Source organism: Hyaena hyaena, unplaced genomic scaffold (genome assembly GCF_003009895.1).
Source record: "Hyaena hyaena isolate Hyena2069 unplaced genomic scaffold, ASM300989v1 scaffold_166, whole genome shotgun sequence".
Taxonomy (NCBI): Eukaryota; Metazoa; Chordata; class Mammalia; order Carnivora; family Hyaenidae; genus Hyaena; species Hyaena hyaena.
In genome coordinates this window covers 678,660-704,470 of record NW_024080799.1, presented here as the reverse complement: position 1 = coordinate 704,470, position 25,811 = coordinate 678,660, and the positions used below count along the sequence as shown (strand labels likewise).

The 25,811-nt window shown below is 37.1% G+C and overlaps 1 protein-coding gene across 3 annotated transcripts; it reads left to right on the top strand.

Annotated features, from left to right (window-relative positions):
• The first annotated feature begins 133 nt into the window (after positions 1-133).
• On the top strand, positions 134-25,811 carry DIS3 (DIS3 homolog, exosome endoribonuclease and 3'-5' exoribonuclease). Of its 3 annotated transcripts, none has more exons than XM_039240086.1 (21): positions 134-444; positions 1,047-1,204; positions 3,418-3,611; positions 4,213-4,286; positions 9,674-9,841; positions 10,599-10,763; positions 12,092-12,205; positions 12,333-12,470; positions 13,095-13,241; positions 13,597-13,713; positions 13,969-14,070; positions 15,218-15,282; positions 15,365-15,449; positions 16,802-16,929; positions 19,341-19,427; positions 21,687-21,843; positions 23,215-23,429; positions 23,541-23,709; positions 23,844-24,002; positions 24,672-24,794; positions 25,678-25,811. In XM_039240086.1, the coding sequence occupies exons 1-21, from the start codon at positions 217-219 to the stop codon at positions 25,759-25,761; spliced, it is 2,877 nt and encodes a 958-aa protein (XP_039096017.1). In that variant the 5' UTR covers positions 134-216; the 3' UTR covers positions 25,762-25,811. The 3 variants fall into 3 exon arrangements, with proteins under 3 accessions (XP_039096017.1, XP_039096019.1, XP_039096018.1); XM_039240088.1 differs by lacking the exon at positions 1,047-1,204 and adding an exon at positions 717-784; XM_039240087.1 differs by lacking the exon at positions 134-444 and adding an exon at positions 723-784.

Here is a 25,811-nt window from a genome sequence, read left to right as displayed (position 1 = left end):
TCTGCCAATCCTGCCGAGCTTCTCGTTTTTGCCCAATCCTCGCAGCTCTCAGAGAGCCAACCAATGTCAGCCTTGACGATTTCCCGCGAGAGGTATTTACTAACACCCTGGAGCGGGAAGCGGTGAACTTCGGGGTAAGGTATAGTCGTGCGGCAGGGCTTTTGCTTGTTACTTTTCACCGGAAGAGCGCGTTAGGGATTCCGCGCAGCAAGCAAGATGCTCAAGTCCAAGACTTTCTTAAAAAAGACGAGGGCGGGCGGCGTGATGAAGATCGTGCGCGAGCATTACTTGCGGGACGACATCGGCTGCGGCGCGCCCGGTTGTGCGGCCTGCGGCGGTGCCCACGAGGGGCCGGTCCTCGAGCCGCAGCCCCTGGATCCGGCGAGCAGTCTGTGCCCCCGGCCGCACTACTTGCTTCCTGACACCAACGTGCTGTTGCATCAGGTGCGTCCGAGGGCGGGAGATCCGGGATCGTTTCAGCACCACCAGGAGAAGGGGGTGTGACAGAATAGGGAAATTAAGGCCCAAGGAGGCGTGTCTTGGACAATATTACGTACTTAGGGAGAGGCAGACCCTTGCCTCCTGTCCCCCAGGCTAAGCAAGGTTCTTTTCTTTGTATTATGGGTTTTTGCGGGTTTTTTTTTCTTTTTTTGAGTTCTTGGAGTCATAAGAATTTTAGGTTATTTTTCTAACTCCTGGTGTCTCTTCTACCTTAGATTTTAAGTGTCTGGAGGCCGGGGACCTGGGCTTCTGTGGCCTCCAGCCTGCGACTCCCAGGCAGCTTGTAAGTGCCTACGAATGAAAGCCATGTGGGCCAACGTATTTATTTAATAATGGACTTAATTCTATGAAGTTTTATATTTAGTCTGCTTATGTGTATTATTCTCTAATAGACCTGAAGGGTTTTCTGTAGCAAAATAGCTCCTTAGTTAATGTGTATTTAGTGTGTGTTTTCTTAAATTAATAGAGTTTTAGGTTTGGCAGAAGCAACTTCTTAGTGAAGACAGGAAAATTTGGCTTTACATATTTTTTTTTATTCTTTTAAGATCGATGTTCTTGAGGACCCAGCCATCAGGAATGTAATTGTACTGCAAACAGTTCTGCAAGAAGTGAGAAATCGGAGTGCTCCTGTGTATAAACGAATCCGAGATGTGACTAATAACCAGGAGAAGCATTTCTATACGTTCACCAATGAGCACCATAGGTAGGGGAAATTTTTACGTTAATTACCGGAAAACTATACAATTAGCTAAATTGGGGAAAGTGTTTTCTGGCAGTAATCGTGACATTGTCAGAAGACGTGGTAAGTTTAATACTCATGGGAGTGTTATTTGGTTGTTACACAACTGTACAGACATAATGCTCAGTGGACCTCACTGAGTACAGACATAATTATTGATTAGCTCAAACCTAGAAGCAAGGTCTCTGGATGCCTAGGCTACTGTCCGTATTTTGTTTCCAAAATGTTTTCATTTTGAATTGGTTTTAGCATGAGTTGAGCAATAAGAATCTTGGAAGATGAGATTTCCCTAGGTTCCTAGAATACCACATCATTTGATAATCAACATAGATTGAGAAAATGTAAGTGTTTACAAAGGAGAGGTTTAACAATATAAGGCACATTTATTAATGGGTCTTTAAAAGTTAAACTAATACTTTGTAACTGATCACATTGAAGAAGATAAGGTTAACAAATTAACTTCTTTGTTGTATTTCAGATTCACACCCTTTCAACATAAGGGTGTGAAAATATATTGCTATTTCTGCCCCCTTCCCCCCAGTATATTGTTATTTGTTTTGTTACGTAAATAATCTGTGTTAAGTCATAGTATACTTTCATTACATTAGGGCTTCTCAACCTTAGCACTGTTGACACTTTGGATTGAATAATTCTCTATTGTGAATGGGTTGTCTTATACATCATAGGATATTTAGCATATCTTGTGCTTCTCTTCACTACATGCCTGTAGCGACGCCCTGTCCGCCTCCATCCACAGAATTGTAACAACCCAAAATGTTTCCAGACATTGTCAAATGTTTCCTGGGCAGCAAAATCACCCTTAATGGATTAGACAGTAGAATTCTGGTAATGAAATCTCATCGGAATATGCATATTGGAAAATATTTAATCTCTCAATTTTCTCTTTATTTTTAATTAATTAATATTCAAGTTAGTGAACATACAGCGTAGTCCTGCCTTCAGGAGTAAACCCCAGTGATTCATCTCTTACAGATGACACCCTGTCCTCATCCCCAAGTATCCTCTTAATGCCCATCAACCATTTAACCCACCCCCCCAACCCCTCCAGCAACCCTCAATTTGTACTCTGTATTTAAAATTCGCTTATGGTTTGCCTCCCTCTCTGTTTTTTTATAGCCCCAATTTAAATATTATTCTTGTTAAAATCATTGGTAAAGCATTTGTAGTCATCTTTTCCTAGCTTCTTGAAATTCAGAAACTTTACTTGGTTTTCAGTGCAGAAAGACCAAGTATTTTTGGAGCATTATTATCAGATTCTTCATCAGAGGTTAGCAGTTTTTCTGCCTAAGTGCAATGAACAGAGAGCTCAGCAGTACTAGAATTGGTGGTAAGACTCTTAGGACACTTGGGCAAATCTCATCCAAGATTCTGTTGCTCAAGTCAAGCTAAAACCAATTCAGAAATTAATGACAGTGTCTGACTGATAAGCTTAAAGCATTAGCAGAAGCATTTAATAGCGAGGAATGAAGCAGTTCTAAAAATTATAAATATAAGTCTAAGATTCTGAAATTGAGTCTAACTTTTAAGTACTAAAAGTTTTTGTACCAAATTTTGTTATTTTATTCAAATTTGGCTTTGAAAAACAGATTTAGGAAGTAAGAATGCTAACACATTTGGGAATTTAGAGTCGATAGGCTAGGAAGGAACATGCAGTCATTATTTGTATGTGGTCTTTGATTCTCCAGATAACGTCTTCCATTTATTGAGTGCTTACCATTGGTAATTTATATGTGTTGTGTATTTAATGACTGTAGAATCATATGATTATAAATCATCATCCTATTTGTTGCTTTTGAGAATTACTGTTAATCTACACTTCAAATAAAATCTTATTATCAAACCTTCAAAGCTTTATTATAGTTTTTGCAATATATTATTATTCCAGATCACCACCTAAAATATAAATTCTGATCTTGAATATTTTTTGTTTGAAATCAAATTGTTTTAGCCTTTTTATTTTTCATTAATAACATGATTTTCTTATTTTTCAAGCAACCATTGTCTTGAAAACTTTAGGGATCTTACTTATTTTCTGAGGCATGAATCTGAATACATTCAAGAGGAAAATATGTACCATTTATTAAGCATATGTGTCTTAAGATTTTGTTCTTATTTCTGTTGATTTTCAATTATTTTGTTTTCTCCTTTGTATTTAGAGAAACTTACGTAGAACAGGAACAGGGAGAAAATGCTAATGACAGAAATGATAGAGCCATTCGAGTAGCAGCAAAATGGTATAATGAACATTTGAAGAAAATGTCAGCAGAGAATCACCTGCAAGTCATCTTCATAACAAATGACAAGAAAAACAAAGAAAAAGCCATAGAAGAAGGAATACCAGCTTTCACTTGTAAGTCTAAATGCAGAAGCTGTTAATTTGTTTTTTAGCTTATTCATTTGTTTTTGAGAGAGAGAGAGAAAGAACATGTCAGTGGAGAAAGGGTGGAGAGACAGGGAGATCCCAGATAGGCTTGGCACTGTCAGTGCAGAGTCCAGTGCAGGGCTCGAACCCAAGAACCGTGAGATCACGACCTGAGCCGAAATCAGGAGTCCAACCCTTAACCACCTGAGCCACTTGGACACCCTGAAGCTGTTAATTTTTATAGGCATTTGCAGTTATGAAGTGACCCTTGGTCAGATGTTCACTTGATATTTAGTATTTTCATGTCCTATATAATTTCATATGATATTTTGCCTTTTTAAATCTCTCAGCATTTCTCAGCCAAGTAAGTTTTGGTGCCCAGTGGTTGTTAATTTCCCCTATCACCCTTTGGACTTGGCTTAGCAATAAAAACTCACATATGTTTGACCTAATACTTCTGCTTAGACATATCAACAGATGCAGGTTAAAAAAAAATTGACAGATATAATATCATAAACAAGATTATTCATGTTTTTTAATAAAAAAATATCACCTGATTTTATTGAGACCAACAAAACTTATTTTTCAGGTGAAGAATATGTAAAGAGCCTAACTGCTAACCCTGAACTCATAGATCGTCTTGCATGCTTGTCTGAAGAAGGGGTATGTCTGAATTGTATTATTTTGTTTTTGAAAAGTGAAAATATTAAAATGGCCACTTTGGGATATTAGATTTATAGTTAATCAAATTTAAAAATTGGAATCTTGGTAGGTAAGCTGGAATTGAATAGGAGTTGGGTTATAAACAACAAGAGTGACTGTAATAGGCTTATTAAAATGCCATTCTTAAAAGACTTCACTTTCTAAAGTAGCATTGCTCATTGATCTACTCTTAGAAACCTGAATAGGACCTGCCACAGGGTGGTACCACTTGTTGGATGAATGTATAAAGGACTCCATAGCTGGTTTGTGAATAAGGTGTAAGTATTTGACAAATAAGGAAGTAGTGTACACTACAGGAAGAAAGTATAAAGCTGTAGCATTAGTCCTGAAGGGAGGAAATCATAAGAGGTAGAACAGGAAGGGTAGGGGCCATCTAATGAAGATCTAGAATTTATTCTGTAGGTCAGTAATTTTTAAACTATCTTACTCTAACGGAATGCTATGAAGAGAAAGATAGCAGATAGGGTTCTGGGCTTCCTACCTCATAAAGGCAGGCTAAAAGAAATTAAGAGTATATGAGAGGTGCCTGGGAAGATTGGGGGAGAATGATCAGAAATGTTATTCATTGGAAAGACCATTCTAATTCCAGTTTGTGAGATCATGCATTGTATCAAGGGCAGAGTTAGAGGCAGAAAGAGGAATAAAGGGATTCCTACAATAGTGGATATGAGAGGGCATGCTAAGTGAATCAGTGAACCTCATGGGCACTAACTTCTTCATATATAAGGTAGGTTTAGCAATGACTTCATAACATGGTTATAAGGATCAAATGAAATAATAGTAGTATTAATAAAATTCTTGTATCAGTGCATAGCACATAGCTATGATAAATGTAAATAGCAGCTGTTGTTATTATAGAAACAGGTTTTATGTGATAGAACATTAGACAGACATCCAGTCTTTTTTCATCCCTGCTTATCTTCAATCATGACTACTTTACAAAACGAAAAGGAAGTGAGAAAATAAAAGGTGGGCATGATTTTTTTGGAATATAGATTTAGAGACTGCTCTAATAGGTAGCACTAGTTGCATCTGGCTGTTTAAATTTAATTCAGATTAGAGATTCAGTTTCTCAGTTGCATTACTCACCTTAGAAGTGCTCAAGGGCCACATGTGTCCCATGACTACCATATTGGAGATCGCGAAAAGAATATTCCTGTTATCACAAAGTTGTTTTGGATAGCACTGGACTAGAAGAAGAAAGAAGAAGTAATCTAACATTGGTAATACACAGTGTTTGATCGAGGACTGGGGTAGGGTTAGTGTAGGATAGGGTGAAATTCCAGCCAGCTCTGTTATAATACAACATGTATATTCAGGTTCACCTTGTCATGCAAACTTATGTAGTAAAAGCAGCAGAGCTAACGGGAAAATGTGGTTGGGCCACACTCAAAAACTTAATGAAGTGTTGGAAACAGGGTTATCTAAATTTGGACAAAAAGTTATGTAGGTGAAGACGATATGGCTCATAAAACACATGGGAATCTGAGGTAACATGTTGGAGAGGTGAGTGTGTGTTTTGTGGCTTCTTGTGCAGCTTTGTTCAGCTAGCTGTGGTTTTCTGTGTTCACCCAGTAATTTTTAATATATCAGTTGCATCGGAACCCATTCATGTTTTCAAAACAAGCATTATAGGAGAACTGAATATATTTTGTACCTAACGCAGATTTGTGATGTCACTGCTTCCTGGTAGAAGTAGTATCAAAGCAGAGATGTAAAGGATGTTAACTAAACAAATTTGCTTCAAAATAGGGACCTGTTAGTTGAATTATGTTAGCGCATTGACCATGTTAATAACTAGGGGAAGAACACTTCTTACAGAAGGAGGCTAGCAAGTTCAAAGGCCTGAGGTTAGGGTAAGTTGGCAAGATCAAAAAATAGTGAAAAGTGTGCCTAGGATAGAGTAAGCAAGGGAGAAAATGGTACAAATGAAGTAAGAAGTAAGGCGGGGACCAGATCATGTAAGATATGATGAAGCATGGTGAAAAACTTTGATTTTAGTCCATGAGTTCTGGACAGACGTTGAGTGGGAGAATAAGGAGATCCATCTGGCTGCTCTAAGAGAATAGATTAGAAGCAGGGTCCTCTAGTGAGAGGACTCAGTGGGAGACAAGGCAGAAAATTGGACCATGTTTATAGCAGTTTAGTTGGTGGGAAGTAGACATTGGGTATATGTTATAGATAGAAGTTTTAGGACTTGGTGTAGATTGGATGGGGCTGTGAGGAATGTGGATGACCTTAGGTGTTTTACCCGAGCAACTATATGGCTAGTATTGTTTTACTTACACAGGATGAAGGGAGCCAGCAGGATGGAATGGAAAATCAGAGATATGATTTCAGACATTTAAGTGAGGTAACTGTAAGAGCTGTCAGTGGCTTTATGGTATGAGCGGTTGGATATGCAAATCTGTAGCTCTTGAGGGAGTTTAGGATTAGAAATGTAGATATACTAGAGAGATGAATGTGGATCTCTTCAACATATAGGTGGTGTATAAAGCCATAAGACCAAATGAGAATATGTGAGGTTGAGATTGGTGTACTCGACTTTTTTTTTTGAACAGCCTTGTTGAAGTATAAGTTCCATACCATACAACCCATCTGTTTAAAATGTACTTTTTTTTAGTACAGTTACATGATTGTGCAGCCATCACCACAATCTAATTTTAGAACATTTTCTTCCCTTCCAAAATAAATCCATAGCCATTACCATTTGATCTCAGTCTGTCCCTGAAATACCTTTGCTTCAGCCCCAGGCAACTACTGATCTTTCCATCTCCGTAAACTGTCCGTTTCATATAAATGGAATAATGTAACGTGGTCTTTTTTGACTGCTTTTGTTTCTCTTTCATACATAATTAGGTACATGCAAGTGGACTTGCTTCATCCTATGGTAATTTTGTGTTTAACTTGTGACGATGTGCCAGACTGTTTCCCAGTGTATGCTGCAGTTTACCTTCCCCCCAGCAGTGTGTGAGAATTCCAATTTTTCCTCACTCTACCCTGTACATTTTACTGTCTATCTTTTTCCTATAGCCATTTTAATGAGTATCAAGTGATACCTCATTTGGTTTTGATTTGATTTACATTTCCTTAATAACATGCTTAGCAATTTTTCATGAGCTTACTGACCACATATATACTATGTATAATATATGTATAATTTATATGTGTGTGTACGTGTCTGTTCAAATACTTTGCTTGATGTTTAGTTGGATGTCTTTTCATTATTGAGTTATAAAGATTCTTTTTATATTCTGGATACAAGCTCATTATCAGATACATAATCTGCAAATATTTTCTCTGGCAAACTTCTTTGGTAAAGGATCAGATTGTACATTTTTTTTTTTTTTTTTTTTTTAGCTTTGCAGGCTATATGATCTCTCTCACAAGTATTCAGTTCTGCTATTATAGCGTGAAAGCAACTGTCAGTAATAGCTAAATGAATGAGCAGGGATGTGTTCCAGTAAAACTTAATTTGCCAAAATCAAATAGCAGGTTGGACTTGGTGCATGCACCTTAGTTTGCCTAGGCCTGATCCGAGGAAATGAATATAGATAGAAAAGAGAAGAGGTCCTAGAGCCCTTGGGCACTCCAGTAGAAGCCAGAAACGTGAAGGGAACTAGCATATCTGATATAAGAGAAATAAAAGGTAAGTGTGAAATCTTTGGAAGCCAAGTACACAAAACATTTCAAGGAGGAGGGGGTGATCATGCTGTCAAATGTGGCTGAGTCATATTCATGGGAACTGATGATTGAATTTAGCATTATGACATTGGAGGAGTGGGAGGTACTATCAGGGTAGTTTTGATGGTAAGGAGGCAGAAGTCTAACTAGAATAGGTGAAAAAAAATGGGAAAAGAAAAATTACAGTCTTATAACACTTCCAGTGCTGCCATAGGGTGGAAAGAAATGAGGTGGTTGTTGGAGAGCAAGAGAGTGAAGAGGATTTGTTGTTGTTCTAGGTGGGAGGAAATGATACGAGAATAAATGCAGATGAAGAGAAGAGCCTGTAACGAAGTCTTGGAACAATCCCAACGTTTAGTGATCAGGAAGCGGGAGAATGGGCAGCGAGGATCCTAAATAGGAGCTACCAGCAAGTGAACCAGAAATCCAAGGAATGATGATTTTAATGCAAAAGGGTCTCAGGGAAAGAAAGGTCATTTAAAGAAATCTTGGACTGAGAATGGAGCACTGAAGTAGCGGAGACAGTGTATTATTAGCGACCTCAACAGTAATGGCTTTTGTTGACTGACAGTGAAACTTGATTCTAACGGATTCCTGAGAGAGTGTGGGTGAAGAAGGAGATACTCAGCAATTATAAATAATGATTGGGTGGCATAGTGGTGTGCGACGGAACAGAGGATCAAGACAGGGAACCTGAAATTAATTAACTGTATTTATTTTAATAGGTTATTCCAAGTTTATATGATGGTCTGAATGTTGTAGGGGAGGAGGTGTGTGTGTGTGGGGGGGAAGTTTGACCCCAGATAAAGAGATCATCACAAGACCGCGTTCTTGAATGGAGCAGAGGAGATAGTAGCACCCATCGGAAAGAACAGAATCATTCTATTCATTGTCACAGAGAGAAGGCGGAGGTTTTGGTATCGATGCAGGTAGGTGGGCAGATGCAGTGGTTGGAGGAGGAAGTAGGTCTCTAGTGATTGCTTTTGATTCTCAGTATGGAGATTGAGGTCACTCATCTGAGGGAGGCAGGAAGATGACAGGGAAATGGGAGAGTTAAGGAAGAAAGGAGAAGGAATGAAGTAGTCTCATTGGAAGTTAGAAAATTGTGGGAAATGAAAACGACAATTAAAGGAGCCAAGGTGCTGGTTTTGGATGTTGGAGTCTCTAAGAATCCCGACAGGTGTTGTGGCACACCTAAAGCACTCCCCGTCCTGCTTCTGTCTTACTTTCTTAACTATTTAATATGTCCAAAACAGAAACAACTTTTCTTGTTCTGTTTTTGTAAACACACTCTATTCATGGGATTGAGGCTTCAAAAATCCTTTCCTTACCTACCCTCTCACCTGACCTGCTAACTACACTCCTTCATTCTGGGAGGAGGGGAAACACAGAATTTATTAGTGACATACACAGCTAAACGTTTAAATGTAATGAAATTGAAATATTTGTGTGAGTTGCCCTAAAAATAAAAGAGAATTCTGTTATTTTACTGTACTATATTCTTTCCAAATCAGAGAGCTGTATATTCCATAATGTGGATGGTCTTTAAAAAAACAATACCTGATAGTGACAGTAATAGTTGTATATGGAGTGTGCAGAAGGTTTACACATTAACTGCATCTTTTGGTTTGTTTATTTCACAGGCTGAAATAGAAAGTGGAAGAATAATATTTTCAGAGCATCTTCCTTTAAGTAAGCTACAACAAGGCATAAAATCTGGTACATACCTTCAGGGAACATTTAGAGCCAGCAGGGAAAATTACTTAGAAGCTACAGTATGGGTTCACGGAGATGATGAAGAAAATAAAGAGGCAAGTGTTGTGTACATAAATTCCATATACAGTAAGATAATTTTGGTTTGTGATTTCTTTCATAAGTGTTTAAAATTTTGTTTGAGAATTTAAATTTACCCTTCAAAGTGTATCAGCTTAAAAGGCAGCTGTATGAGAGATCATAGATAATAGAATGAATCACTGTTTTAGAAAACTTCTTATTGAAGAAAAGAACGTTTTATTTTACCCACTTTTAAGAAAATGAAAATTTAATCAAAAAGTAGGATGCATCTGTTTTCTGAATTATGGCTAGTTATGTGAAGTGCTATTTACATAACACAGAATTGCTCCTGAGGGCTTCACACACTTTAAAACAAAGAGTAATCATTTTTGGGTGCTGTTTGCCAGGTACTCTTCTAAATGCTTTGAATACTGCATTTCATTTAATCTTCAATTGTGCCTATGAAAGCGGGTACTCTTTTTTCATTCTACTTGTCCGGACCCTGAGATTTAGATTAAGAAATTTTCCCAAGGTGTTTTGGTACAAACCTAAGAGTTATTTATGACGGAGCCATGAACACAACCCCTACTTTCGGACATGTTTTCTCAACTTGATATTGAGAAATGGAGAGGGTAAAGTGAAGGGACACTATGGGAGAGGAAAAAATATAAAGGAGAACAGGAGATAACATAGAAACACCCAGGATATATCTTTTCCTTCTGTTAGGTAACCTTCCCATTCTTATATTGTCATTAAAAATATCATTTTTAATGTGTCATTTGCTGTTTTACATAGATAATCTTACAGGGACTGAAACATTTAAACCGAGCTGTTCATGAAGATATTGTGGCTGTAGAGCTTCTTCCGAAGAATCAGTGGGTGGCTCCATCTTCTGTGGTTTTACACGATGAAGGGCAGAATGAAGATGATCTGGAAAAAGAAGAGGAGAGAGAGCACATTGTATGAAACGAGCAGGTTTACCTTTTGTGTGTGTAGCTTTGTATAATCCACTAATGTTTTAGCTTTGGTGAAAATGAAACAAGTTTCACTGCTTCCAGATTTACTGAATGAGATTAGACTTCTGTGAGTTGAATATATTTCATACACATACACATAGTTGGTTATTTTCCCTCTTAAGGATTTAAAGTCTTCTTTTCAATTAATATCTTAGTTTGCTCAAATAAACGGGCTTAAGTGCAAGAAGGCTTTAACTTGTTCATGAAACTTGAATTTTGCCTTTTGGTTACATGATCTGTCAGAATTAGTGAGGTTTGAGTAAATATAAATTTGAAATTTTCTGAATTGCTTTTTTGTAATATTAAAATGCCATCAACATAATAGATGTACTTTTGGGCCCACACATAAGGGGTCTGTTTAATTCCTTCTCTGTTAACCATATATACTATGAAGAGAATGCTTTCAGTCATTTCTCATGATCTAAAGTCTACCCGATATGACCCATTTATTTCTGTATTTTAGAATTACAAGAATAACATAGTTATAGAATAGTTGGAGTTCACATGTTAATAGTTCTTTTTATATGAATTATGTTCACTGTTCTAGAGTTTTCCTGAAACATCCTTGCAGAGTCCACACCAAGGAGACTTTTGAAGTTGAAATACCATAAAATCCTTCAGCTATTTCTAATAAATATTCTTTTTGGGGGGTTTTATTTTCGATAAGGAAAAACCTTTAAAGATATATTTCCTTGTAATGAATTAACAGATGCCACATAGCTCTTTAGTGCAAACTACTACCAAAATCCTGTTAATTCTCAGACGTGCGTGCATGTGTGCGTGCGTGCGTGTGTGTGCGTGTTTGTAAATCCTCATATTAAAACTGAAGAGTTAAGAGGCGCCTGGGTGATTCAGGTGGTTAAGCGTCTGACTCTTGATCTCAGCTCAGGTCTTGATCTCAGGGTTATGAGTTCAAGCCCCACATTGGGCTGCATGCTGGGTATATATATATATATACACACACACACATATATATATGCATGTGTGTATATACATATATATAAACTGAAGAGTTGAGTTCTGACATATTTATTCATTATATTTCTATTTTTTTGACTTTATTATAGTGCTTTATTATTATGGAACCATTTCCATGGTTTGGTTTGGCATGTTCTCACTTAGAATTTTGAGGCATCAAGATTCTGTAGCTCTATGTCATAATTTACTGCCTGAAAGTATTAGTATCAATATTCATATTCTGCTTTTGAAGAGAAATTGTCTCCTTATACTTGGAGGAAAAATAACTTGGAAAATTTTATTTTTAAATCTCAGCTAAAGACTGCCGTAAACGACAAAATGTTAAAGCCTACAGGAAGAGTTGTAGGAATAATAAAAAGAAATTGGAGACCATATTGTGGCATGCTTTCCAAGTCTGATATTAAAGAGGTGAGTAAAATGCATGTTAATGTAATTAAAAATGATACCAATTAACTAGAACTTAGAGCCCTCCCCATACCCCCATCCTCAGATTTATGTGTCTGTATATTAAATCTTCTGTCCTAATTGTTTTTAGTCAAGAAGACATCTGTTTACTCCTGCTGATAAGAGAATCCCTAGAATTCGAATAGAAACCAGACAGGCTTCTACATTAGAAGGACGGAGGATTATTGTTGCTATTGATGGTTGGCCCAGAAATTCCAGATATCCAAACGTAAGCTTGAATGATTTATTTTATCTTAGAATATTAAGAATTAGTTATAAAATTGCTTCTTTTAGTGAAAGTAGAATCTGCTTTTGTAATAAAATTCATAGGAATATGAGTATAGGAATGTTTCATTATATTCCATGTGAAGCTACTGTATTTGAAGTACATTTTAAACTTTAAAGATCAGAGGAAATAAAGAGACACTTTGCTGTAAAAAAGCTGGACCCTCAGGAAGTCTCCAGCATAAATCATTTGAGATTTGTAGACTCATTTTTAAGAAGCATTGGGGGGATGCCTGGGTGGCCCAGTCGGTTAAGCATCCGACTTCAGCTCAGGTCATGATCTCATGGTTCATGAGTTTGAGCTCTGCATCGGGCTCTCTGCTGTCAGCACAGAGCCCACTTCAGATCCTCTGCCTCCCCCATCTGCCCTTCCCCCATTCACAGGCACATGCACGCTCTCTCTTTCTCTCTCAAAAATAAACATTAAAAAAAGTCAAAAAGCATTGGGAACATACAGAAATTCTAAGGTGATATAGAAATGTTGACGAATGTAATGTAATAATGAAACATACATGACCAAACAAAAAGCTGTCAAATTCACCTTTTTAATAATACTTTTTGGCCTTAGGGACACTTTGTAAAAAACTTAGGTGAAGCTGGAGATAAAGAGACTGAAACAGAAGTTCTGTTGCTCGAGCATGACGTTCCCCATCAGCCTTTTTCACAGGCTGTGCTCAGCTTTCTACCAAAGATGCCCTGGAGCATTACTGAAAAGGTAAGTTGAAAAGAATGTAGTGACTTTATCAATTGCTGTGCCTGGACTAATTTGATTTCTGTGTTTTTAAATACATAGAAACCACAATCCCCTACTCCCTTGCATTTAGTTAGATACAAAACTCTTAGGTATTACGGAAATCATTTGTTTTACTCAGATAACGTTTTTCTGGGAAACCAGCACTAGCTTATGTCAGATTGGTCAGAGGTGAAGAAACAGTATATCATGGATCAGAATGTGTGATTATTATTAACAAAGTTTCTTTTAAATTATATACAGAGATTGTTGATTTGATAAGAGCTGTTTGTAGCATCAAAATAGTTTTTTTATTTCTTAATAATGTGGCATCTTCTAGGACATGAAAAACCGAGAAGACCTGAGACATCTGTGTGTTTGTAGTGTGGACCCACCGGGATGTACCGATATAGACGATGCTCTACATTGTAGAGAACTTGACAATGGAAATTTGGAGGTATTCTTGTTGCAGTGATGTGTTTTTCCAAATACAGAATTTGCTTTTGAGTTCATTTTCTTTTGACTCATTATAGACTTTGTGAAGTATTCATGCCTAGTCAGTTAATAGCTTCAGTGACTAATGGGCATGTATCAAAAATTGAAGTGGTAAATGTGATTGCCCTTTTTCAGTTTTGCTCTATTTCTTTTCATTTGAACTCCATTAGTGCATTGACCCAATTAAACATGTAGACATCCTCTTTATCTTTTTAAGGTTGGTGTCCATATTGCAGATGTTAGCCATTTTATTAGACCAGGAAATGCTTTGGATCAAGAGTCAGCCAGAAGGGGAACAACGGTATATCTTTGTGAAAAGGTAAAGGAGTTAAATTTAAAATGGAATTTTGACATATGTTTGTAACTTTTTCATCTGTTTTATTTTTTTAATGTATATTTTTGAGAGAGGAAGTGAGTGAGTGTGGGAGGGGCAAAGACACGGGAGACAGGATCTGAAGTAGGCTCTGTGCTGACAGCAGAGCACCCAGTGTGGAGCTTGAGCTCACAAGCTGCAAGATCTTGACCTGAGCCGAAGTCAGACGCTTAACCGACTGAGTCACCCAGGCACCGTTTTTATTTTTAATAGTAAATCATCTGCGGTGATTCCTGAGAAGGGTGTATCCAGCCTCAGTATTTAGTGAAATATGATGAATAACTATTATGTGAGTTGTGCATTGTTAGTCTGTAAAAACCATGGGCATTTTTGAATACTTAACAGTCTGGAATAATATGTGAATTAGCTAGAAGGCATACATAGAAGAAGGTGACCTTAAATCAGTGAAGACATTGCATGTGTTTTGTTATTGAGTGGCCCAAGTAACAAGTAGATTTAGTTAATATAAGTTGTTACGTAACATTGAACTTCTTGGCTGTGGGTAACTAATGTATTTTCTGTTGCTTTTAAAGTTAAGTCATGGGTCTGTTTTGTCATAATTTGCCAGTTCTTCTTTTTAAAGTAATCTTCCATAACCTACAGAGAAAAATTGTGAAGATAGAAAGGAAAATTAAGCTTAGTCTATTATGAATTCATTGTCAAGGTTCTTCCATGTGGTTTTTTTCCATAAAAATTTTGCGGCTGTCTTTTTCAGTAAATTCTAAAATGCCATGTAGTTTGAGTTAGGCGTTGGAGAAAGGTCCAGTCTTAGAGCTGTTAAGGCTCGTATCTGTTACCTAGGACAAACTTACCATACAGAGCAAAGATTGCAAGCTCGGAGGACAGCTCGGAAGCTGTGGAGAGGACTCTACTTACATCCACTGACATGAAGTCCAATTTCCTTTCATTGCTTCCCATTTATGACAGTTATGTGGAAATACTTTTCCTAGAGACAGACTTATTTCATGTTTTCTCAGTTTTATGCACAAAACCTTTTTTCTCCTCTTGTTAAATTAATGCTGTTTGAGAATGAAGCCTCAAATTAATGTGTGGCTATAGCTAAATAGTGCCACTCTTTTCTTTTCTGTTCCAGAGGATTGACATGGTTCCAGAGCTGCTTAGCTCTAACCTGTGTTCCTTAAGATGTAACGTTGACAGGTATTTATGCATGTTTCTTCATATGAACACAGTTCTTAGTACTTTGATTCCCGTTAATCAACACTGTCTACTTTCCCCTTAGGTTGGCATTTTCATGTATTTGGGAAATGAATCACAATGCTGAAATCTTAAAAGTGAGGTTTACCAAAAGTGCCATTAATTCAAAGGTTAGTTTTATGGTTGATATTAAATGTTTAAAATCTGTGGTATTTTCACAGTATTCTCGGTGGTTTTGAAAAAGTCAGTTTTTTCCCCCCCAGTGCTGCAGCAAAGTCTAGTTTTTTTCCAGTTCTCTGTGTGATTCTTGCTACACTTATCTTGTGTGCAGAAACTTACAAAGCCTGGATACTTGAGAAGACTAAATAGATGACTTTTTGCCCCATCTCAGGAACACTGCCATTTGAAATGGTTCCAACTTATAACCTATCAATATTTTCAAAGCTGGCATGTACCCTGCCTTTTTATTATGCACATTTTTTCATAGAAATGATGTTAGGAATTATGGTTGGATTTCAGCAGAACTGGCCTGAGATTACAGGTCAGACACAAGGGAGCCAGGTTAACTTAACTCATCCTTCTCTTTATCGGAAATCTCCCCAGATCCCCTTTTGTTCTCACTTTGCCCTGAACCTTCCCCTGAGGTTTGCCACCGACTAATTGCCTTCAGCAGGTTTGGATGAAGTAGTGGTTGGAAAAGAAAGCAATGTTGGACTGACAGCTAGTCATGTGTTGTCAGTTTGTATTTTTTAAAAGGATCAGTTTATTTTTCTCCCAGACTTGGTCAGTGGAACAAAATTATATGAAAAAAAAATTTAGTGAATGTACAACAGAAAACATTTTTAGAAGGCTAATTCTTAATTCCTAGTAGGTAAGTTGGCTCTCCCCAGAATCTAACCTGGCCAGTATCATCTAACTCTCTGATGCTATTTCTGATATTTACTTGTGAAGTACTTTTATTTTTACTTTTATTTTTAAATAAATTAAAAAATGGTACTTTTCTATGAGATGTGAAATAGGAACAGAAGCACTATTTGTGTATTCAGATTATAATTAGAACTTACTTGAAAACTTTTTTTCCTATGATTTATCTTATTTTTAGATACTTAATATGGGGTATTTCATAGATTTTCTATAAAACATGTCTAGACTCTTATAGTTTCTTAATTATTTGCCATTGAGTAAGGAAGCAATGATCATCTGGAAAGGATTTCACTTTACAGTCATTGAGAATAATATAACTTCCCTTTTTATTTTTTTAAGCATTACCGAGGTATTTAGACATTAACTGAACTATGAAAGTAATTAAAGTTTAAGCAATTTATTTACCAATGAATACTACCATTTGTTCTAACCTGATATGTTGTGTATTGCATCAGATACAAATTAATGAGCCAGTGGTCATAGGTGTGGAGTATAAATATTATAGCTAAGAATCTAGCTATAAGTATATAGTGCAAGTATGAAAATACAGTGAACTGGTTTTTATAAAAGTTATGGTAACATATGGTTTCTTTTTTAGGCTTCTCTTACGTATGCTGAGGCTCAGATGAGAATTGATTCCACAGCCATGAATGATGATATTACCACTAGTCTCCGTGGACTAAATAAACTAGCAAAAATTTTGAAAAGAAGAAGAATCGAAAAAGGGTACATTTCAAAAATATTTCTTAAGTATCTTCATTTAGGGTTTTTTTTTTTAATGATTAAAAGTTATATAGAAGCAGTCTTCCCAAAGATCTGATAGCTAGTGGCAGATACGTGTCTCTTAGCTATTATATCATTGGATTTGTCTAACTGTAGCAGTGTAAGATAAGGAGAGTCCAAGTACCCAAACTTGTTGAAATAAAGTAGGTAAAAGAAGTCTGATATTTAAAAGACATCCTTGGGGCACTTGGGTGCCTCAGTCGGTTAAGCATCTGACTTCGGCTTAGGTCATGATCTCACGGTTTGTGAGTTTGAGCCCTGCGTCAGGCTCTGTGCTGACAGCTCAGAGCCTAGAGCCTGCTTCAGATTCAGTTTCCCTCTCTTTGCCCCTCGCCTGCTCACACTCTATGTCTCTCTCTTTCTCTCAAAAATAAACATCAAAAAAAAGACATCATTAACTCTCAGAGTAAAGCAGGTACAGCTAGCCTCCAGATTTGGTCTGTGGGTCCCCATGCCCAGTGCCCATCCAGGGTAGGGTCAGGTAGCTGCTAAAAGTGCTTTTGTTGGGGAGCAAAAACTGGTTCTGTGCTGTTGTCACAAGAAGTACCTATTTAAATTAAAATTAACGAAAATTAAAAATTAGTTCCTGAGTCACACTAGCCACGTTTCGCGAGTCTCTTATGGCTAGTGTCTCCCATCATGGAGATTGTGAATAGAGAATATTGAAATACTTACAGAAAGTTCGTTTGGACACTGTTTTTCTTTAGGTAGTTACACTGAGCCGTCCCTATCTCTTCTCCTAGGTGAGTTCTCTGGGAATATGTCATATGATGCTAAATAGAAAATTTAAAACTGTGTAAGGGTAATTTGGATACAGTAAAACCCAAAGAAACTAAAAAAGGACACAACACATTTCCAGCAGGTGTTTGTTCATTGAAGGTTTACAGCATGCCAGACATCAGAAGAAAGTCTGTGTAAAGATAACTTTTAGAAAGTTTGTTTTAGGGGCACTTGGGTGGCTCAGTCAGTTAAGTGTCTGACTTCAGCTCAGGTCATATCTCACAGTTTGTAGGTTCAGGCCCCGCATCAGGCTCTGTGCTGACAGCTCAGAGCCTGGATCCTGCTTCAGATTCTGTGTCTCCCTCTCTCTCTACCCTTCCCCTGCTTGTGCTCTGTTTCTCTCTGTCTCTCAAAAATGAGTAATAAATGTGAAAATAAGAAAAAGTTTGTTTTAAAAGCAAAATGAATAAAATGCAAATTGAAACCATACTCATTTTGGTGATTTTAAAGTAAGAGAAATTTGCATTTGTAACATAGCTTCTCTTCATTAGGATGGGAAAGATACCTTTTAAGATCAGAAATAGGCTGTACTTAATTTTGTAACTAGACCGTCATCTGGTAAGAACAGATCATTGAATCTTCTCAGTCTTAAAAAGAATTGCTTTTTAGGCCAGGTGTAGTATTAAACACAGACTAAACTGTAGCGTAGAATCTTGTAAAGACTGCTTGGCAAGAAAGGAGTATTTGTCAAGATTCTCTCTTTAGTATTGCTTTGGTCATTCTTCTAATAAAGCTGAAGAATTGAGGGGAAAGGTGAAGAATTAGCTTGCACCATCTCATCTTTTTTTTCCTTTACGTTTCTCCCTTCACCCTGTTTGTTTAGGGTTACCAGCTTCATTAAAATTCTTTAAGTTAGTTTGGAGCTGATGAAAATAGCATCGAGGTATGAAGAAACATAAGATGTGCCTTGTTGGAATTTACTTTTCACAGGAGAACTTGCCAACTCATTAAGTGAACCATGCACAGAAAGCACTTAGCATAGGGTGTTGTCTGACACGTAGCATTCCAGATCAGTAGCTGTCAGTGCGTGTAGTATATTACGGTAGTAGTTTATCAGTCCCCTCTATGTTGGCTGAGTGAATGTGGAGGTACTTTGGAACTGTGGGTCTTGTGCTGTACTCCTCTATGCATGGCAGCCTCCCTCTTGCCTCTCTTTGTCATCTTGTACCCCAATCCATTGTTTTCGGTATTAATAAAACCCCTTCTTTACTTATAAAAGTGCTTATAGACCCATTTAGCTCAGTAAAAGCCCGTAGTTTGGGTACAGAACATATTTAGATTCTCAGAAGCACAAGGACTAATATTTTGTTGTCTTCCTATTGTCCTCTTTTTTTTTTTTTAAGTTTTTAAAAGTATTTATTTTGAGAGAGTGAGAGAGCATGTTCATGAACAGGCTTTGTGCTGTCAGTGCAGAGCCTAACATGTGGCTCAATCCCACAACCGTGAGATCATGGCCTGAGCTGAAATCAAGAGTCAGACGGTTAACTGACTGATCCACCCAGGTGCCCCGCTATTGTCCTCTTTTTAACTACATTTTAGATCTTGACTAATTCACCTCTTTAATTTTTAATTAGGGCTTTGACACTCTCTTCTCCAGAAGTTCGATTCCACATGGACAGTGAAACTCATGACCCTATAGATCTGCAGACCAAGGAACTTAGGTATGTAACTTTTAATGGGCAGTAGATAAGATTTTTGTTTTAGATGTTATATCTAGTATATATAATAATAAACAAAACCTATGTATACCCAAAATACCTGTTTCTAGTAGGGCTATGATTTCTGTAGTTTTTTTGACTTATGATATGTAAAGAAAAGTAAGTATGATTTTTGCTTTTTAGTCTCTTATGTAAAACTGAGAAGTATTATAACAGAAAAAAAATTCTTTTTTTTTGTTATTTTTTGTTTTTTAATTTTTTTAATGTGTTTATTTCTGAGAGAAAGAGACAGCGTGAGCAGGGGGAGGGTCAGCGAGAGAGGGAGATACAGAATCTGAAACAGGCTCCAGGATCTGAGCTAGCTGTCAGCACAGAACCCGACGTGGGGATCGATCCCACAAACCATGAGATCATGACCTGAGCTGAAGTCAGCTGCTTAACCGACTGAGCCACCCAGGCGCCCCCAGAAAAAATTAGCAATTTGAATTGGTCTTGATGTGTGGTGTAATAGAACTTGACTAGTAATCGTTGTGGTAAGTAAAAGATTGCCCTAGTAATTTCAGCATATATTAATATAGAAGAGAATAGTGGTCAAGATCATGTGCTTTGAAGCCAGACTACCTAGGTTTGGATCTTACTTCCTCCAGTAGCTCCAGACATGTTATTTGATATTTCTGTACCTCTGTTTCTTGGCAAAATGGGATTGAATGGTACCTACCTCACAGGGTGTTAAAGAGTACTCAGATGATATTGTTACTGTTGTATTGATTTGGTAAAGATTTAGGAAACTAGGCTATTTTTAGTTAAATCAGAATTAGGCCTCTTTTCCTTGCTTCATATCAGGTAATTCTGACATTAAATGTGTATTTACACTTTTCTAGTAAATGAACAAGGATTAAAAATGAACATGTACTCAAGTTTCTTAGGACCAGTATGTGCTTTATAAAATTAGAGCTACAGTTAAAAAATACTTTTGGGTAAACTATTGTGCATATATAACTAATGTTAGTATGGACAGTGAGCCTCTTACTAAGAGATTTTTTGAGGAAAATGTTGAATCTAACTTTGTCAAAGTAGAGCATCACCCATTTCTTCTTACCAAGAAGAAGAAAAATCACATTTCTAAGGGATTGTAGTTTAGATTAGAGGCCTTCCTACTATTTAAAAAATTAATATACTTTAGGAATCTGGTCAAGAAGTTCTGGGATGTTAAAAATGGAAACACGAATGAAGGATTAACATAATGCAGGTTTAGTGGCTTGGGAGAAAGAAAACACAGTGTCAACAGAACACAGATCAATTACTAACCTAAGTTGTAAATAGACACGGATCAACTATATAGAATGAAGAGCAATATAAAATTGGTGAAGAGTTTTGAAGTCAGATTTTGTGGGCTTGGGTCTTGTTACTACTAACTCTGACTTTGAGCAAGAAAATACTACACATTCTCAGTTTTCTCATCTGTGAAACAGGACTAATATGTATGCGCGTATAGAGATACCTATCTATATCCATATATCTATATAGTATAATGTCTGGCCTGTGATAAATTCCAGAGTGGTTAATCTAAATATAATTTCTTCATTTTGGTGGTTTATTGGTGAAAATTTTAATTTTTTAAGCCCAAATTTATCTGATCTAAATAGCTTTTAGTTCTTCTTGGTAAACTTTTTAAATGCATTTATAGTTAAATAACAGTCTCTTTAGACTTAGTAAAAGAAGGCGAAAATGTTCAATACAGTTTAGATTTTATATATTGCTAGAGTTAGCTTTATTTATTTATTCATTTTAAAGTTTATTTATTTTTGAGAGAGAGAATCCTAAGTAGGCTCCACGCTATCAGTGCAAGCCGAGTGCAGGGCTTAGTCTCCCGACCCGTCATATCATGACCTGAGCCAAAATCAAGGGTCAGATACTTCACGGACTGAGCCATCCAGGTTCCCTGTAGAGGTTTTATTTATTTATTTTTTAAATTCATTTCAGAGAGAGAGAGAGAGCCAGAGCAGGGGAGGGTCAGAGAGATAAAGCTTTTATTTTTTTAAATGTAATTTTAAAGTGTCTCACATGAGATTTACTCATGTAGTAGATGCATAGTAAGAGATTGTTAACAGCTGAGAAATGAAAGAGTCATAAGTTATTAAAAATAAGCATTTGCACACCCTACGAATGTTTACATAGGAAGTACTCCTGTTGTCTCACTGATAGAGAAGGTAACCTGGGAATAAATGTGATATCCTTATTTAATGATTTTTCCATTGGCAGAGAAACAAATTCCATGGTGGAAGAATTTATGTTACTTGCCAATATCTCTGTTGCAAAAAAAATTCACGAAGAATTTTCAGAACATGCCCTGCTTCGAAAACATCCTGCTCCTCCTCCATCAAATTATGAAATTCTTGTTAAGGCAGCTAAATCCAAGGTAAGGTCACATAGTTTGCAAAATCATCCTTATTTGTGTTGCAATCTATCCATTATACTAAATTGTCTATATTTGCATCTACATGAAAGTTTTGTTGTTTTTTGATATAAAAATATGCCAGTAGTATTTTTGATTAAAAAAAAAATTACCTAACTTGGGTATAGTCCTCTCTTCCCACATTGAAATCATTTGCTTAATAAAATCCTTTAATGTCCCTAAAGAGCAGCCTATGCTATAGACAGAAGTTCCACGTGAAGTTATGTGCAATATCTTAGCTCTTTCATATCTCTTCATACATGTTCTTTATGCCTGTGTTATTTCATGCCTCCTCTGTCTGAACTGCCTAACTTTAGAGACATAGAAATAATTTTTTTTCCTCTTATCTTCAACTCAGTTAAACCCTCTTTATACCATGTCCCTAAGAAATAAGTCCATTTATTGCCTACATTAGGGAAATGGAAATATCTAGAAAGGGTACCGTATCCTCCACCGCATAGCTTTGGTTAGTGAACTTTGATTTAGGCATAATTACCCTTACCTTTGGGGGGCTATGGTTTACATTGCTTTTCTTTGGATCACGTAGGCTATGGTTTACATTGCTTTTCTTTGGATCACTTATTCAAGTCCAATTTTTTCCTGCCCAAAAGAGAGCTGGAAGTAGTATTGGGTCGCAGGGAATTGTTCTACTGGAGTGGTGTTGATTTCTGATTTGTCAAATCTTTATATTGGGCCTTCTGCCCCTGTCATCAGAACAGAAACAGCTTCTCCTCTGCTCTGAGGCTTACATTGTAAATTGGGGCATTTTCTCTTACTGTCTTATTCCTTCTAAGATCTGGGTAGAGGAAGGAGGATTGAAGTATTTTTGCCTCCTCTCCCAAAGGAGAACAAAGCAATTACTTTACTTTGGTATATCAGCAGATTGAGCTATAGTGACCAATACAGTTTTATTTTGCTTCTGGCCTTTACTTCTACTTTGAATGGAAGGAAAATAAGTATCTGCAGCGGAAATCCAGACGTGCTGAAAAGTGTCCAGATCTGCTTTGATTTTTTTTTTCCCTATTGCAACAAAGAATAGGAAAGCACAGATTGCACTTTGAGAAGTCGCACTACTGCTACCCCTTTGAAACTTCTTCAGGAGGTTCATACTTAAGTACCTTTAAATGCATCCAGAAAAGTTTCAGCTTTGATATTACACAACATAATCATTATTCTTTATAATTATTTATAGTTCTCTTAGGTTAAGGACAAAAGATGTAAATACTTGCCATCTGGTCGGAACCACCATATTCAGTTTGATTTGTGTTGTGAAGACATGATGGTACTGATTTTAAAATGTTTAATATGATGCTCTTTCCCCTTCATTGCTCTTAGAATTTAGAAATTAAAACTGATACAGCCAAGTCCTTGGCTGACTCTTTGGACCGGGCTGATTCTCCTACCTTCCCGTACTTGAACACTCTCTTAAGGATATTAGCTACTCGCTGTATGATGCAGGCTGTGTACTTCTGCTCTGGAATGGATAATGATTTTCACCACTATGGCTTAGCGTCCCCGATCTACACACATTTTACATCACCCATCAGAAGGTACTTTTTTCTTCCAAAATTACTGGAGATAGAGAATAGTTGGTTTTGAATGGTGAAAAGATACTTTAATGCTAACATAGTGTGATTTTTCTTTCTCCTTCATGTGTCTAGATACGCAGATATCATTGTCCATCGGTTGTTGGCTGTGGCTATTGGGGCTGACTGTACTTATCCAGAGTTGACAGACAAACACAAGCTGGCAGATTTATGTAAAAATCTTAATTTCCGGCACAAAATGGCTCAGTATGCCCAACGTGCATCAGTGGCTTTTCATACTCAGGTATTTGCCCTCTGTCAGTAATATTAAGGGAGATGAAGTTTTGTTCCCCTTTAATTTAATTTCAGAATGCTTTTTGTTAATTTCAAAAAAGTATTTTAAGACAGTCCTTAATAAAGTTACATGTTACTTTACAGTTGTTCTTCAAAAGCAAAGGAATAGTAAGTGAAGAAGCCTATATTCTCTTTGTAAGGAAGAATGCTATTGTGGTGTTAATTCCAAAGTATGGTTTAGAAGGTACAGTGTTTTTTGAAGAAAAGGACAAACCAAAGCCAAAGCTTATTTATGATGATGAGGTACAGTATTTCTAATGTTTTTGTTTTTTGTTTCTGGGGGGGGGGGGCACTTTTTCTTTGATGGTACCTAGAAAGGATAATATTTTTTGTACACTACAGAATTTACTTGTACCAACTAAGCTTATTTTGTTCATAATTTCCCACTTCAGTCTATCTTCTCACATACAAGGATTGTCCTTGATTTGTTTGACATTATGTACTTTCCTCCTCCAAGGAGAACTTGAATTATGCTTTGTACTAGGTGGACAGATGCATTAAAGGAAAAAATGGCTGCTCATAGCTTAGTGGAGTTTTCTAAACCTTTCCAGTGTCTCTTACCTGACACACTTCCCTAACCTTAATGGAACTACAAAACCACGAACTCTTCCCACAGTACCTTTTCCTCTGATAGACCAACAATTTGCTAATGAATAGGGTGAGAATCCTGGCATGAATGAATATATATATTGGGACCATCTTACTGAAAGGGGTAGTGTGCACATACATAGACCATGTATATGTGAAGCTACTAGACTTGTGGTTTGGGTTATGTAGAACACCTAGATCCTTATTAAATATGGAAGTAAGTTTTAACTGTAAACTTGTAAATTAATGTGAAAGGTAAAGAACTAGAACAAACCTCAAGTGTAGGAAAGCAGTTTAAAAAACAGTGAAATGTGTTTTGTTTAGATCCCTTCACTTAAAATAGAGGATACAGTGTTCCATATTTTTGATAAAGTTAAAGTGAAAATCATGTTAGACTCATCGAATCTTCAGCATCAGAAAATCCGAATGTCACTGGTGGAACCGCAGGTAAGACGAAATTTACACTGTCCGTGTTGTGATGGGATACAGTACATATTGTGTGAAAGACGGGGTTATGCTTGTAAGTTATTTCTGTTCAAGAGTAGAGAATCAGGGAGCCTGGGTGGCTCAATTGGTTGAGCCTCTGACTCTTGATACTGACTTGTTCTGAACTCAACGGCGGTGGGTGGTAGCATCGAGCCCTGCGTAGGGCTCCACGCTGAGTGTGGAACCGGCTTGGGATTCTCTCTTTTCTTCTCTTTCTGCCTCTCCTCTCTCTCTCTCTCTCTCAAAAATAAACATTAAAAAACAAAGTATAGAGGGGATCTTGTAAGTAGTGTAGGGGCCAGATATTTGCATAGCAAATTCTGTTTTCTGACTGATTTCCCTAAGCTGTGGGATCCCAGACATTGGGGATTCTTTGGAAAAGGTCCTCAGTATCAGAGCCAGAATTTTCTGAGATCTCCCACCTGGTCCCTTTTCACTTTTATTGGTTTTGAAATCTGTACTTCTGAAGATTAAGTATGTTTCATCCTAAGGTATTGGTTCTTAACCTTGTTCTGCCCGCACACACCGAAGGCCTCATGCTGACTGTCACAGGGGCCTTGCTGGGATAAACTGGAAGTGTTAAAAGTTAAACCACACTTTCCAAATGACAGTGACAGTGTCACTGACAGCTTCCCATCCATTGAGACTGTCTGCCTCTGAATTTTGAACCACTATTTGTGTGTGAAATACGTATACTTTGTATGAAAAACCTTTACTAACTTCCTTTCTCCCTCTACCCCTACGTCCTTTTAAATTTGAAATTGTCAGTGGGGAAGAAGATGAGAATGAGATTTATCCTTAGTGCTTTTACTGACCTTATTTTTCCCTGTTTGCATTACTTTAGATCCCAGGAATAAGCATTCCAGTCGATACTCCGAACATGGACTTGAATGAACCAGAGAGAAAGAAGAAGAGACATGAAAAATAGCTATAGTCAACAAAAAAAAACTTCAAAGACTGGTTTCCTTTAAAAAAAAA

Excerpts from the sequence above, each read along its gene's own strand:
- DIS3 (XM_039240086.1), top strand. The coding sequence starts at position 217 with ATGCTCAAGTCCAAGACTTTCTTAAAAAAGACGAGGGCGGGCGGCGTG. Across the intron at positions 9,842-10,598 it reads ATGATGAAGAAAATAAAGAG|ATAATCTTACAGGGACTGAA; the intron begins GCAAGTGTTGTG and ends TGTTTTACATAG. Across the intron at positions 23,430-23,540 it reads TTTACATCACCCATCAGAAG|ATACGCAGATATCATTGTCC; the intron begins GTACTTTTTTCT and ends TCATGTGTCTAG.